The sequence below is a fragment of the Anolis carolinensis genome, chromosome 3, assembly GCF_035594765.1.
Source record: "Anolis carolinensis isolate JA03-04 chromosome 3, rAnoCar3.1.pri, whole genome shotgun sequence".
NCBI classification, from domain to species: Eukaryota; Metazoa; Chordata; class Lepidosauria; order Squamata; family Dactyloidae; genus Anolis; species Anolis carolinensis.
Window position 1 is genome coordinate 162969150 of NC_085843.1, and position 16662 is coordinate 162985811.

Consider the following 16662-nt stretch of genomic DNA (forward strand, 5'->3'; position numbering starts at 1 on the left):
ACGCAAATACATTAACAATATGCACAGTTTAAAACACAAGAAGATGATAAAACAGAAGTTAAAACAAAGGTTTATACAACAGTAATAATATCAAACAACCACCAATGCAATTCAGCCAACTTCAAAGGTGGAGGGGACTATAGCAGCAATATAAGATAAAATCATTAGATTAAAATACCCCGATGAAAGGAACCTAATAACATTCAGAATAGAATTATAATGAGGCTGGTCATCCAATAGCTGTCTCTCCAAAGGCCAGCCCAAACATCCAGGTTTTCAATTGTTTCAATTGGGAAGGATGCAGCTTCTTGGGCTCTTTCCTCTGGCTCTGGCCCTAGAGAAAGCCATGTGTCATACCCTTCTCTCGGCAGGAGGATGTGGTGGCCCACCACGTCCTCCTGTTGAAAGGGGAGCCCTCCTAGTCACACATGGCTGAGTGGGCCTCTCAGGAGAGCTCCATGCAGCTGCATGTCAAGCCCTCCTCTTGGCAGGAGTCAACGCATCCTTCTGCCAAGAAGAGAACCCTGCAGGCACACTCCTCTTGGTGAGCTGCTACATCCTCTTGCCCAGAGGAGGGCCTTGTAGGCACACGAGGCTCTCATGAGACCCGTACAGCTGTTTGTGAACCCCCCAAGCTAACCACCCCCAGACCTCTCCCTGCACCCTAACTCCCAGCCCAGCTCATCCAATCCATAATGCGGCCCCCATGTTTAAAAGTTTACTCATGCCTGTATTCATGTATAATTCTAGAAATTTAATCACAAAAGTAACCCCAAAAACCTATTCATGGGTCAGTGTGAGCATTATATTTTATTTGTATCAAAGATTTTTTTTTAGTAGAGTGACAAAAGGTGAGAGCTTAGTCCATGACTTAACAAAAACACGAACCCCCTATACTCTTCCTGTTGCAGCACTATGTCTGTCTTCGAATGGGAATTGCATCTGGGCTTCTGAGACAGCACTAGTGCTTTCATTACTCCACAGAATGACACTTGGCTTATCCACAGGTCATATCAAAATTCATAATTTTGACCCCAAAACTTGCCCTCACCTTATACACGAGGTGGACTTATACACAAGGATAGGTTAGGTAAAGGTTTTCCCCTGACGTTAAGTCCAGTTGTGACCGACTCTGGGGGTTGGTGCTCATCTCCATTTCTAAGCCAAAGAGTCGGTGTTGTCCGTAGACACCTCCAAGGTCATGTGGCCAGCATGACTGCATGGAGCGCTGTTACCTTCCCGCCAGAGCGGTACCTATTGATCTACTCACTTTTGCATGTTTTCGAACTGCTAGGTTGGCAGGAGCTGGGGCTAACAGCGGGCGCTCATTCCACTCCTGGGATTTGAACCTGGGACCTTTCAGTCTGCAAGTTCAGCAGCTTAGCGCTTTAACACACTGCGCCACCACCAGGGGCACATACACAAGGATATACAGTATATAATATTACGTATAGTTTATTTAATTCCCACTGCAAATGTGGATAATCTGGAAGGGAACTATCAATTTCTTTGACATAATCTTTCTTGACATCAACGCTGAACATTCGGGCTGGGCATTTGCTTTGGGCAAAGCCTGAATACAAATCGGGTTTTCTTTGGACATCATTTGAGGTTATGTGTTCAGAAGCAGACTGTTCTAAAGATGGATATACATAAGATAACTTGATGACACAGTTATCTTGCTTTATCCTGCCTGCTCTCCATGACAACTGAGTAGGAAACAAAAGGTGGAGAACAAGTAGAGGAGATTCTGTGATAGGTAACTCCAAACTCTCAGGAGTAAATTTTAGAAAAGCTCAAAATTAAACAAGCAAAATCAATACCTTTCAATTTCAACGCTTCTGGGAAAGATATAGCATAAGCATAGGGATTTCCAGTTGGGAGGCATGCAATAACATTGTCTAGCCCAGGGGTCCTCAAACTTTTTAAGTGGAGGGCCAGTTCACGGTCCCTCACTGTTGTGGGGCCAGACTATGATGAAATAGTCCAAAATTGTTGTTGTTGTTGTGTGCCTTCATGTTGTTTCAGACGTAGGTCAACCCTAACCCTAAAGTTTAGGACGGGGCCAGGTAAATGACTTTGGAGGGCAGCATCCGGCCCACGGGCCTTAGTTTGGGAACCCCTGGTCTAGCTCATTCATCCCCCCCCCCAAGCGCTTAACAGAGTATCTGCAAAAAGAAGAAAAGAAGTGATGGGAAAACAAAGGAAAGTGGAATGAATTACTGAATGAAACTCATGTAGAGTTCTGTTGATTAATAAAAGCCTCATTAGCAGATGCTATTCCAGCATTTTCATTGTATTTTCTAGCTGTGGGGTGGAGCACTGTTCTAAGAAGAATTTAAAAGCTATCACTAACTGGGAAAAATAATCTGCTCAGTGTATGAACTATTAAGTACACAGCCTGGTACATAGAATTTTACCATGTTAACACAACCTGATCCAAGCTATCCCAATACTCTCTTCCTGGCAGGAGGTACATGGAGAGCCGGGCACCAAGTTCCTGCTCGACAGCAACTTCAAATAGGGGCAAGCAGCCAGAGAGTTTAGCTGAATGCCGGAAGAGGGGTGGCGGTGGAGGTAGAAAACAAACAGGCTGTGCCACTGACTGCTTGGTCTAAAATAAAAAGAAGAGTGAGAAGGAAAAGCAGCCATGCATGGCTCCATAGTCATGGGTGCCAGCTGCCCATGAGAGCTCTATCCTCCAACTTTCCAATTACTTTAACCACTAAGGGAGAAGAGGCATACTTCCATTCTCCCTGGACTGTATTACCTTTGTCCATTTCCCCTTATGTGTGGTCACAGTTAAGATCTGCCAAAACAACTATTTGAGAACCTCTCTGGCATCATTTTGGCTAAATGGAAAGGAACAAATACTTCATATAAACAAGCAGGGGCATTCCCCCTCTTTGTTTGAAATCACAGTGGGAGAGGAGAGTTATATAAAGGGGACATTTAAAGTGCATGGAGGTGCAATAGCTGTTTAAAAGGCTCCTACCACACCCTTTCTGTCTTAAAGACTCCTGGTAATTCTCTAAGGTGCTTTACAAGCAAGCATGTTTTATGGTCCACTAAGCAGGGGAGTGTGTTTGGGTTTACATATACAAGACACACAAAGAATGGAGCAAATGTTCATACAAAAATGGGAAGTGCACTCTTTTAAAAGCACCCAAAACTAAGGCCCCTGTTTATTATTTGTCTGAGTACTAGTTAATGTATATACTATCATGTATTTCCCCAAGAAAAACTCACTCTTATCAAAGGCAAACACACATCTCTAATTCTTGCACCTATTTTGTGCAAATGTACAATCTGTTCATATAACTTCCTTCTTTTTACACCTATCCATAGGATATTTTGGATGGAATTTGGGCCCCATCTACACTTGACCACTTAATGCAGTTCAAAGTAGGGCCTGAATCTTGTTTCATCTGTTTATTTTGTGATTTTTGTACCGTTCCATCCATTCAGATTGCACGGAACAGCACAACCCCACGAAAACAAAAGAAACAGTGAAACAAAAGGCAGAGGGAACAGTAGCCATTTGGTTGGCTGATTTTCAGCACTTGGCTGTAGGCCCTGGCTAGCAGGGCCAACAGCCAAGCGCCAGATCACAGGGCCTACAATCGAGCATTGAGCATTCAGAGCTTGATTGCAGGCCCTGCAAGCTGGGCCTAGGAGCTATCAAGTATTCGATGCTCGTAGGCTCGGCTCGCAGGGCCTACAGTCGAGCATCGAGCACTTAGAGCTCAATTGTAGGCCCTGCCTGCTGGGCCTACAATTGAGCGCTCGACTGTAGGTCCTGCGAGCTGGGCCTAAGAGCTATTGTGCACTCAATGGCTTGTAGGCCCGGCTCACAGGGCCTGGTGCTTTGCCGCCCAAGGCCCGAAAAATCTGATTTTTTCAACATTGAATGGAAAAGCCCATTCGTATGGACACCTGTTTCTGTAAGCACCAGACGGAAACGGAATCAGAGCCATACGAATGGAACAAACAGAAACGGTAATGCACAAGTCTAGTTCAAAGCTATCATCAAACTGTGGCGGCCAGACAATAAACTCCTACAAAAGTACATGAAAGAAAGTCCCTAATGTGCACCATTACTCTGTGTAATCACTATCTAGGCCTTAAACTGGTTCTAGGGTTTGTTATGTAATCACATGCACAGAGAAACCACTTTCTTCAATACTGGTCAATGTAGATGGGACCATAAACTGCCTGGAGGTCTGTAATATGGTAGTAAAAAAACCTTACACACACTTGCCCTACACCTGTAATTTTACAGGCTTTATTCACTCAGAAGAACTAGAACACCTGAAAATAAGATCTTAGAAACTTACATTATCTCTCTGTATTTCCCCAACTAAAGTTAATGGTTAAAACAGTCAAAGCTCTAGGTTTTCTAAAGAAAGGCTCTATTCAAGATATTGTCTAAAGCTGCTCGCTGTGATCCCTTCCACATAGCTGTTTCAAATCCACATTATTGGCTTTGAACTGGATTATACAGCAGTGTGAACTCAGATAATGGAGTTGAAAGCAGATAATGTGGATTATCTGCTTTGATATTCTGGATTATATGGCTGTCGCAGGCATGTAGCCGGGGAGGGGGGGGCTTGAGGGGCTTCAGCCCCCCCCCCCCGAAATTCTCAGGGTGGTCTGCGAGAAGGCCTTATATTTATTATTTAAACGGTTATCTTTATTCATATCATGATCTGATCACCATGCTCAATATATCCCATATGCATGGGGGTATTGGGATAACGATATCAAAGGTTTGCTAGGGTAGATCCTCTCTCACCCAGACTCAGCCCCCACCCCAAACCAAAATACCAGCCCCTCCTGAATCAAAATCGTGTGGCTGTGTGAAAAGGCCCTTGCCTATAAACTATAGGTTTTAGTGCCCATGCACAGAAGTATGAAGGGCTATCCTCTTCATTCACATAGGAGAGATCTATTGCCAGTGAGAGTGGGAGCAAGCACACATATATTCAAATGATGCATTATACTAAAATTATTTTTATTGGTATAAGACCAAGAATAGGAAAGGACTGAGAAACTGTGAGAGTGGTTTCTCTGCTGTGACTGAAAAATATCTACAGTTTAGATCAGCAGCTGGGCACTGACTGATCACGAAGCGGTACAAACTAGTGTTCTAGAATTCCAATTTTCATGAATCAATTGTGTCAACATGACACTTTCCCCACTGCTAATTGCGGCCAGAAAGTGCATTATAACATTATCTATACAAGAGAGGCAAAAAGGCACTTGCATATTTTTAGGGTAGTAATTAGTGTAGGAGTCTGTGTATGTTGTAGAACAATTATGCACATTTCTTCCAACCATTGTAATAGGAATGGGACACATTAATTATTGCCTGCCCATTTATGTTACGATATTTTAATTCTAAAACTTTATATATTAGTTATTTCCTCTGAGAGCCTAAGGCTGCCTAACACACTGCTGGTTCTACATGTAAAAATTAACAGACAGAAACACAAGTGTGTATTGCATTGAGTTACAGTAAGGTAAAAAGGTAAAGGTTTCCCCTGACGTCAAGTCCAGTCGTGTCCAACACCACCAAGGTCATGTGGCCAGCATGACTGCATGGAACACCGTTACCTTCCCACCGGAGCGGTATCTATTGATCTACTCACATTTGCATGTTTTCGAACTGCTAGGTTGGCAGAAGCTGGAGCTAACAGCGGGCACTCATTCCGCTCCCCGGATTTGAACCTGGGACCTTTCAGTCTGCAAGTTCAGCAGCTCAGCGCTTTAACACACTGAGCCACCAGGGGTTCCACAGTACAGTAGAGTTACAGTAGAGTCTCACTTATCCAACCTCCGCTAATCCAACGTTCTGTATTATCCAACGCAGTTTGCCTTTTAATGGTCAATGTTTTCAATATATTGCAATGTTTTGGTGCTAAATTCATAAATACAGTAAGTACTACATAACGTTACCGTGTATTGAACTGGGTTTTTTTGTCAATTTGTTGTAAAACATGATGTTTTGTTGCTTGATTTGTAAAACCATAATGTAAATTGATGTTTAATAGGCTTTTCCTTAATCCCCTCTTATTATCTAACATTTTCACTTATCCAACGTTTTGCCAGCCTGTTTATGTTGGATAAGCGAGACTCTACTGTATTGGCAAATAACCATCAAACTGTGCAGAGAAATCCTTAACGAACAGAAACTCATAATGACAGTCAGTTTTTCATAGAGGTAAAAATGGGCAACATGGATAGGGGGCAGAACTAAAAGCAAAGCAACATGCAACCACCAACATCAAATTTGGGACAAGATTTGTTAGTCAAATTTATTTATATTTTTAAATGCAACATAACAATAAGCAAAACATTACAATCCATCTATCATTCTACCCAGAGAGGAATGTACAAGGTATAGAAGAGAATGTGTAGCCCTAAAAGATGTGTCATGCACACACTTCACATCTTTAAGGTCTATGGCTAAATAATAATAATAATAATAATATTAATAATAATAATAATAATAATTATTATTATTATTATTATTATTATTATTATTATAGACTTTCTTGTTTACATTGTACTATGCACACATATATTGTACAGTATCCACAACTGAGATGCTAAATCATGAGAACTGACAAATACACATACAAAGAACTGCACCATTAAAGAATCAATTTTAGATGGAAGCTTCACAATTTCTTGAACAATAATATGGTACCACACTCCAAAGATGTTCAATTCACCATAGATCCAGAAAATATCAATAAAGCCTTGTGGCTGATATGTCCCAGGGCCCTTCCACATGGCTCTATATCCCAGAATATCAAGGCAGAAAAATCCCACAATATCTGTTTTGGACTGGGTTATCTGAGTCCACACTGCCATATATTCCACTTCAAATCAGATAATATGGGATTTTTCTCAACTGTGTGGAAGGGGCCAGAGCCCTTTAATCAGGATTCTTCACATATATACTCTTTAGTTTTTACAGACTATCTGAAAGGTTATCACCACCTAAAGGCTCCACATTAATTTGGGAATGCTTTAGCATAATCAAATAATAGCTAATATGGGAGGAATGAAGGAAATAATGAGATCTACATTTACTCTTCCCTATATAAATAGGTTCCTTTTTTTCTGAAACCAAAACAAATATTTTGAGTTCCATACTTCCTGTTTGCAAACCTAAGCACACTGTTTCCACTCTGCTGATCTGTTCTAAGTCTTCTCAGAAATATATTACTATTTAAAGTACCTTCCAGTTGTCAATAAATTTGCAACTAAATAGTTAGTGAACTGTCTTCTTAGTATACTAAATAGTTAAAAGGTAGTCTCTTCAAACTGGGTAGAGGAGAGACAGAGGATACTATACCTTGGCTCTTCATCAAGTGGTACACCACTCTGCATCTGAAAGATACAGTCACCTTGTGTTGACGAACAGATTTACTCTTCTTTAATAATGGCAGCATCCCACCATGTTTACACTACAATGGACAGTGAACCAGGCTACTGTGTGTTCACAGACGCAAAGATTTGCCTGTGTCAGCAATGGGTCACGCTGGACTTTTCTATAGGCTATTGAAACCTCCATAACTATAGCCTAACATGCAGCGGAGGTTATTTAGGTCTCTTCCACTTCTGCTGATAGGTAGAAAACATATCATTGCATTACTGTGTTCTGTAGTGATGCAGACAAAGAAATACTTAAGAGAGGCATGCTACCATCCACTTTTGAAATAGGATTATCTTTTAGACATGGCTTAACTTTGAAATAAATCCTTATAATTGATCAAAGCAGATTTCCAAAAATTACTAAAATATTTTTTTTCTAGGAATCCTTCGCAGTATAATTAAATTTATTTATATTTTACTATTTCTCAATTGTTTTATACATATTTGTCTAAATAAAGCTTGTTTTGTTTACTCAATTTTAAATGCTTTAGAATGATGCAGGTTAAAGCGCTGAGCTGCTGAACTTGCCAACCGAAAGGTCGGTGGTTCGAATCTGGGGAGTGAGCTCCCGCTGTTAGCCCCAGCTTCTGCCAACCTAGCAGTTCGAAAACATGCAAATGTGAGTAGATCAGTAAGTACTGCTCCGGCGGGAAGGTAACAGAGCTCCATGCAGTCATGCCGGCCACATGATCTAGGAGGCATCTATGGACAATGCCAGCTCTTCGGCTTAGAAATGGAGATGAGCACCAACCCCCAGAGTTGGACACGACTGGACTTAACGTCAGAGGAAACCTTTACTACGGATACAAACCTGAAAGAGTAATAATCACACTAACATTTTTTTTCTTTCCTGTCATACTCTCTGCCCACTCAGATAGCCTTATAAATAAATTGGTTGTTCAAAGTCCAACGAGAACAGTGCAAGACGTAGTGTGAACCAAGTCATCAGAAGTATAGCAAATAATTTGAAGGAATTATGAGTCAAATGCCCTGGCATAGTGATGCCAATTAATGGGAGTCACAATAACTTGTGTTGAAAAAATAAAAAGCTGTGCTTCATTAGATCTTTGAACTTGGGAGAAGCACTTCAAACTGGACTAACATTGTTTTGGGACTCATACTGGGAGCAAAGCCAGATAAACAATAAATACATTTTTTAATAAAATAAAAAATACATACATTACTTATTGCCAAGACGAAAGTGAAATATAAATTAAACTCAATGAGAGGTAGTATATAAAATGCAACATGAATGACAGGGAAGTTATGCACAATGCAAATCATATTTCATCTCATATTTCATGTATAAATAATCTTGCAGGATGAGGCTTCTATGAACTACATGCAGGACAGGGCCTTAATGATTAGAATGTATAAAAAAACTGAATTTGATTTCTTTCAAATCAGTGGTTCCCAATCTTTGGGTCTCCAGGTGTTTTGGACTTCAACTCTTAGAAATCCCAACCAGCTTATCAACTGAAGTCCAAAACACCTGGAGGCCCACTATTTCAAATTATAGTATGGGCACATGTGTTTTGTTCAAAGAAATTGTACTGTTTCTCATTATCAGTGATAGCTCATTTGTAAAGATCAATGCAGAGTGAAAAACGGAGAACACATCTAAATAAATAGATTAAATAAATACTTCCCAATCTTTTTCTAAGATTGCTTCTCCATGTCAGGAACCTTCTAGCCATCAATGTTTTAAATGTTTAATATGTATTTTAAATTTAATTGATTTAAGTCTCTGTTTGTATGTATTTCAAGGCATCTAATGGTTGCCATATGTAAGAGGCCTTGAGCCTCCTTCGGGGTAGAGAAAGGCGATTAATTAATTAATTAAAAAGTGGGCAGAATAACTACCAAGGAAGGGATGGCAGCAGACAGACAGAATAGGCTGACATGAAATCTTATCCCTTCTATTATATCTCAAAGCTATCATCATAAGCAGCTGTTAGACTTTGTACAAGTATTACTAAAAAGAATTCTAGACTTTGAAACAGAATGGTCTTCTAGTTTCATTCTCTTCTGAACAATCTGCAAGTCAAGAAATAGTCTCAAGGTTTTGCACAGAAAAACATCTCAAACGTTAGCAGCAAAATGCATTGGGTGGATGGTAATTCAAAAGTAAGACTGTCTTTGGGTTTCAAAAATGGCACTTGCTGTTGTGGATCAGGAGACGTGAAGCTCCAAAGACAACAAATTAGCAGAGGAAAAACAGTTGTGAATAGAGTTTGGTTAGTTTTTCCAACTGGGCAATCAGTATAACATCTGGAATTTCCCATTTGCACATGGTCCAGAACTGTATGTTTGTTTCAGCTCCTGTTTGTTACTGTTTTGGTTGGGATAAGATGATCCCAAGATAAAGTAGAGTCTTGCTTATCCAACTGTCACTCATCCAATGTTCTGTATTATCCAACGCAGTCTGCCTTCCACCCGGATTAACAGCTGTTTCTCTAGGCAGCAACACACAGCGGGCCAACATGCCCAACAACAACACAAATGCAGCTACTCTCCCAAACAAGTTGCAGACTTGTTGTAAAACATGATGTTTTGGTGCTTAATTTGTAAAAGCATAAGGTAATTTGACGTCTAATAGGCTTCCCCCTAATCCCAACCTTATTATCCAACTTTTCACTTATCCAACATTCTACCAGCCCGTGTATGTTGGATAAGCAAGACTCTACTGTAGTTTGCTTAACAAATGCACCTTACACACAAAACAACATTTCTAAAAGTTCATGACTTGCTGAATGTACTTCATCATAGGCTACAACACAGTACATACTGAGCTAAATGCAATTTTCATCCTTGCTAGATTAGACTTACTGAACTGGACAGGTGTTAATCACCATTTACTCAGGCTCCATAAACCCCCCACATAAGTGCCTCTAAATGAGACTAAAATTGGATTCAGCCAGTTTTTATCAATAGTTATTTAATTATGCTATGAAGCTGGTGTTGACTGCCCCAGAAAACATATATTTGCTTGGTTGTTTTCATTCTAAAAGTAGCAATTATGGCTAATACAGTAATCCCCCCATTCCCAAATATTCTCCATAATCATCATCATCATCATCATCATCATCATCTTTTTTACATTAGTTTCAAGAATATCAAGAGGTGCTTGGGATTGTTGATAATCTGTCACTGGCTATTGGGGAAGGGGAAGTTGATGGGAATGATTTTTCCATCCCTGTAGCAAGCAATAATTGTTGAAATGTGACAAGTTGAAAAAAGACAAAAAGAACTGTATCTCAAAGATAATGATAACATCTTCTGGATTACTGTAGGACGTGTAACAAGTAAATATTGTCTCTGTCTGCCATCTAGTGGGCATAAAATATATAGGTCTCTTTCTTAAATTGATTTTCTTAGAAAAATTTCCCAGATCTCCGTAAATAGAAAAAGAAAGAGGGGAAAGAGAAAATGATTGTGAAGAATGGGAACATTATTTGCTCCCTTGTTGGCAATTAAATCTAAAGGGAAATCATCTGGTTCCTATAAACTCACATAACTGCAAGGAAAAGGTTATTTGCTGGCATGAGCTGAGCAACAGTACATAAAATGGGTATCTACCTCAGCAAGACCCGTTATGCAGAAGGAAGAACTATGGACTACAATAGAAACGGAAGGTTTTTTCTTCCCTCTATATATACAGCAGTGGTTCCCAACCTGTGGGCCACGGCCCACCGGTGGGCTGCAAGACCTAAAATAAGGTCCACAGCTCTAGATTATTAAATATGGTTTGCTGTGGGCGAGCAGATGGCGACTACTGGATGGCATATGTTCTATATCAGAAACTAGAGCTGATGTGGTCTACCCAATGCAATGTTCTGAATCAGAACCCCAAATAACCAAATCAAATCTAAAGTTGACCAAAAACTGATTCGTAATCCTTTCGGTACTAGTGTTGGAGAGTGGTCCCTAGTCAAAGTGGTACCTGATCAAGTGGTCCCTGGTCAAAAAAAGGTTAGGAACCATTGATCAACAGAATGAAGATGTTACTATTACTTGCTTTACATTAAAACCATACATTAAAATTGCTAGTCCTTGCATCTTTACTTGAAATGTAGATGCTTTGATGTATTTTAAGGATTTAACTGCTGACTTCCAAAATACAAGTGTCTTAAAATCAGTACCATTAAGAATACATCAATAACTGTGAAATTTGGACAACAGCAGGTTTAATTTCAGATTAAACCTTGTAAAATGTTAGAAACAGAATGTAGTTTTAGATTTTTTTTTAAATTAGCATATAATTTTAACAAAAAGAAAAAACAATTAAAAGGTTTTTGGAAGCCATTTAAAACTAATCAGGTAAAAAGTTAGACATGTCTCTTTAGAGAAAGAGATCGAAATTTATTGAGATAGTACTCCAGAACAAGCAACTAGCAATATCACCTCTGAAAATATCTAGCCTAATAAAAATGATGAAATATCTGGGGTCAGCATAACTTGAAAGCAATCTGAAGGCACACACAAGGAAAAAACGTCATCCTTTATACCTACTAGTCAATTTGACTTTAATGGGCCAACTAGGCAATGCATGAAGATAGTTGTAAGTCAATAGTAATTTTAAAACAGGGTTGTTGTGTGTTTTCCGGGCTGTATGGCCATATTCCAGAAGTATTCTTTCCTCATGTTTCACCCACATCTATGGCAGGCATCCTCAGAGGTTGTGAGGTTTAAAACAGGTTTAAAAAAGTTTTTTAAAAGTTGGGAAGGATAGGTGGTCACCCAAATATTATCTTAAGAAAGCTGCAAAGCAGTGTTGGAAAAGGAATGAACCTCTCAATGGTGTGGAACTACAACTCCCACCATCACTCATCAATGGCTACAATGGTTAGAATTGTTCCAGTTCAGCAATGCCCTTGAAGGAATACTACTATATTATATCTGTACCAATGTAGTACATATAAACTGAATCTTGTATCATGAACTTTGTACAAATCTAAAAAGGTTGCTTCTAATTAGCTTAATAAAAGTTATCACCAAAGTGTACTTTGTATTAATCAATCTTCAAAATGGATGTATGCCATCTCTTGATCAATCTAACTATGTAAATGGAACACTCCTGTTTTTGGTGTAATTTGCAAAAAAAAAGAGAGTTTATATTGCATTTGATATTAGGCACAAATACGCAAAACATTTTTGGGCGTGTGTCTTCCTGCTATTTCAGTGGATAAAGAGTAAATATGAATTCTGATCTCAAAAGAATGATTTATTCACATATAGTGTACCAACGAAACAAAAATTAGCATGCAGAGAAGTATGAGAAACCGAAGGTTTTGCTTCTTAAAAAGTACTCCTTACTTTTGAAAGAGCGATATTCGATTTTTCCTGCTTGGGAATGCATCTGTTTCATCATCATAACCTTCTTCTTCATCCATCTGTGATGGAACAGTGCCAGGAAGTTTTTCAGCCATCTATTTGTATAAAGAAAAGACAGAACTCAAGACTCATTCAATGTCCTTAGCTTTTGATGACCTCTTTTCCCATGTAGAATTACAGAAGACAGATACAAGAAAAGAAGTTTCACCGCATTTCAAAATGTATGAATTTTTTAAACTCTGAGTCGTAGTGCTCAAATTTTGCTTTTGAAATATAAATGGAAGAGATACTTCCAAAAACTTAAGGTATAGCTACTGAAATACACAAGATGGGCTGGATATACAAGTATCTGAGACCCCTTCCACACAGATGAATATAATCCACATTGAACTGGATTATAAGGCAGTGTGGACTCAGATAACCCAGTTCAAAGCAGATCCTGTGGGATTTTCTGCCTTGATATTCTGGGATATAGTGTTGTGTGGAATGGCTCTCAGTGGCTGAGACACTGACATCTTTACCTTTGGATGGCTCAGCATGCATAAACTTTGATTCCTGCACAAAACACATTGGATAAAATTACCTCCAGGCTATTTGCATAAGGTGTATATAAAGCATAAATGAAACTCATGTTTACAGTTCAGTCTTATCTCAACGATGATTATATAGACGTATATGCAAATACAGGCGTTGCAAGTCTGACAACCCTTTTACTGCTGTGGCTCAATGCTATGAAATCCTGGGATTTGTAGTTTAACCAAGTCTTTGGCCTTCTCTGCCAAACCTTTCTGGCTGTGCTTCACCTAATTACAATTCCCAAGGCCCCACAGCACCGAGACACAGAAATTCAAGAGGTGTCAAATTGGATTAATTTGATAGTGGGGAAGGACCCTAAATTTTTTTGAAGGGAAACTCCACCTGTAGTTTTTGAGGTAGGTAAAGCACAGAGATCTGGTTCTAAGTAAACAGAATCAAATAGAACAGATGCTTTGAGTCTCCTTTTAGATAGAAAAAGTGGGATACAAATGCAAATAATATTGTTGTTTATTCGTTAAATTGCTTCCGACTCTTCGTGACCTCATGGACCAGCCCATGACAGAGCTCCCTGTCAGCCGTGGCCACCCCCAGTTCCTTCAAGGTCAAGCCAGTCACTTCAAAGATACTATCCATCCATCTTGCCCTTGGTTGGGCCCTCTTCCTTTTTCCTTCCATTTTCCCCAGCATCATTCTCTTCTCCAAGCTTTCCTGTCTTCTCATGATGTGGCCAAAGTACTTCATTGTTGCCGTAACCAAATTTGAAAAAAATTTTGTCCCTGGTTTGAAAGTGTTGTTGCCTGCGGTACTTACTTTGAAAGTAGTTGTTATATTCCAGAAACTTCATTTTTGTGGCTATCACAAACTATTGCCCCTTCCACACAGCTGAATAAAATCTCACATTATGTGCTTTGAACGGGGATATGTGGCAGTGTGGACTCTGATAACCCAGTACAAAGCAGATATTGTGGGATTTTCTGCCTTGATATTCTGGGTTATATGGCTGTGTGGAAGGGCCCTATGTTGAATTGGATGAAATATTCTTTGAAAAATTATGCAGGATGTTTTTTGCAGTTTAATAAACTTTTTCCATGTTTTTATGATGGAACCAATTAAGGGCCCTTCCACACACCCCTATATCCCAGGATATTGACAGAAAATCACACAATATCTGCTTTGAACTGAGATATCTGAGTCCACACTCAGATAATGTGGGATTTTCTGCCTTGATATTCTGGGTTATATGGCGGCATGGAAGGACCCTAAGAAATGACATTTATAACCCAGGAACAAAAACTGAGGGCCCTTCCACATAGCCATATAACCCAGAATATCAAGGCAGAAAATCCCACAATATCTGCTTTGAACTGAGTTATCTGAGTTCACGCTGCCATATATTCCAATTCAATGCAGAAAATGGGGAATTTTATTCAGCTGTGTGAGAGGGATGAATAAAATTCCACATTATCTAGGGAATATATGTATATTATATTATACTATACATATATTATATGTATAGCATAATAGCAGTAGTAGTAATAGTAGTAGAAAAATAATAACAGGACACTTTGACCTAATATGAATGTGTGCTGTGTTGTTAGGTAAAAATAAATCTATAATAATAATAACAACAACAGACAAATGAAAAGAAGAGAGACTCAAATCCCAAGTAGAATTGCCTTTTGGGGGACGTGGGGCATGGTAGCCACCGAAATCCACAAGCATGTGGGCAATTTCAACAGAAAAGAAGAAACATGAAAATGAACAAAATCTGGCTGCCAGTATTAAAAAAAACCCCTCTAAAATCAGTACAGTAAATAAAGAAGAACACTCAGAAGACAGGGGAATTCCAAGCATGAAACAATCAGGGCCAGCTAACACCTCCCAACAAAGGTTCTAGGAACCAGTAAGGCTCTGAAGCTGCAAGGCTATTCAATGCCAATCAAGGTGGTCAATTGCAACATTCACACTTGCCTCAGGCAGACAAGAGTTCTTTCTCCCACCCTGGAGATTCCACAAGATATATAAACCCAACTTGCCTAGTTTTCAACACCTCACAACTTCTGAGGATGCCTGCCATAGATGTGGGCCAAACATCAGGAGAGAATATTTCTGGAAGCATGGCCATACAGAACGGAAAAATCACAGCAACCCAAAATCAATCCAATGCCTTAGGATCATGGGAATTGTAGTTTTTTCAAATAATTTTTATTTATGAATTTCAAAGAATATAAAAAGAAGAAAAAAATATACTAAAGAAAAAAAATTATATAATACCCCACAACAACATATTTTCCCTTCCAGATCTTTTGCACAGCAAGACATGTTTTCTTTAGCTTTAAAGCCCTGTCAGCAGTCACCCCAGATACATTTTGAGTCCTGGGGTAATTTCCTAACATAATTTATAAACATTTTATATTTTCTTTATGGATATACTCCTTCAGTTTGGACCAATTTGTCTCTCGTCTTGGAGCATTATCCTGTGATAATATTTGAGTCAATAAATCCATATTTTTAATATCCAATAGTCTCAGAAGCCAGTTTTCTATTAAGGGAGTTTCTTGTGTCGTCCACAATTTTGCCAGACATATCCTGGCCGCCGTCACCATGTATGTGAAGAGTTTTTCCGTGTTGTGATCCATCTGGAAATCCGTTATCCCTAGTAGGAAGTATTCCAGTTTTATGTTGAATTTCTTTTTGAATTATTTTCTCCATTTCTTTATGAATTACCTGCCAGAATTTTTTTACCATCCTGCAACCCCACCACATCTGTATAAAATCACCTTTCCCACATTTCCAGCATTTCCCATCAACTTTTCCTTTACTAAATTTTGCGAGTTTATCCGGTGTCAGGTACAGTAGAGTCTCACTTATCCAACATTCGCTTATCCAACGTTCTGGATTATCCAACACATTTTTGTAGTCAATGTTTTTATTGGGTTAATTGTGCTCTTGCTTTGTATTGATGTTTGATTGTTGTATCGGGCAAGGTCCCATGTAAGATGCCCCGAGACCCTTCGGGGAGATGGGGTGGGGTATAAAAATAAAATTATTATTATTATTATAATGTTTTCAATACATTGTGATATTTTGGTGCTAAATTTGTAAATACAGTAATTACTACATAGCATTACTGCGTATTGAACTATTTTTTCTATCAAATTTGTTGTATAACATGATGTTCTGGTACTTAATTTGTAAAATCATAACCTAATTTGGTGTTTAATAGGCTTCTCCTTCATATCTCTTTATTATCCAACATATTTGCTTATCCAATGTTCTGCCGGCCCATTTATGTTGGATAAGTGAGACTCTACTGTATTTCTTTCCAGTATTCTTTTGCTTTTG

General features: G+C 39.0%; 1 protein-coding gene across 3 annotated transcripts in view; it reads right to left on the minus strand.

The window, feature by feature from the left end:
- The window catches only part of casp7 (caspase 7), a 36833-nt gene that overhangs the window by 18690 nt on the left and 1481 nt on the right, over nucleotides 1-16662 (minus strand). For 2 of the 3 annotated variants that reach the window (XM_003223441.4, XM_008114736.3), the window contains exon 2: nucleotides 12763-12875. In XM_003223441.4, the coding sequence (XP_003223489.2) occupies nucleotides 12763-12875 (113 nt within the window). Of the gene's footprint in view, nucleotides 1-12762; nucleotides 12880-16662 lie in introns of all 3 variants that reach the window. The other variant, XM_008114735.3, reaches the window with a different exon arrangement.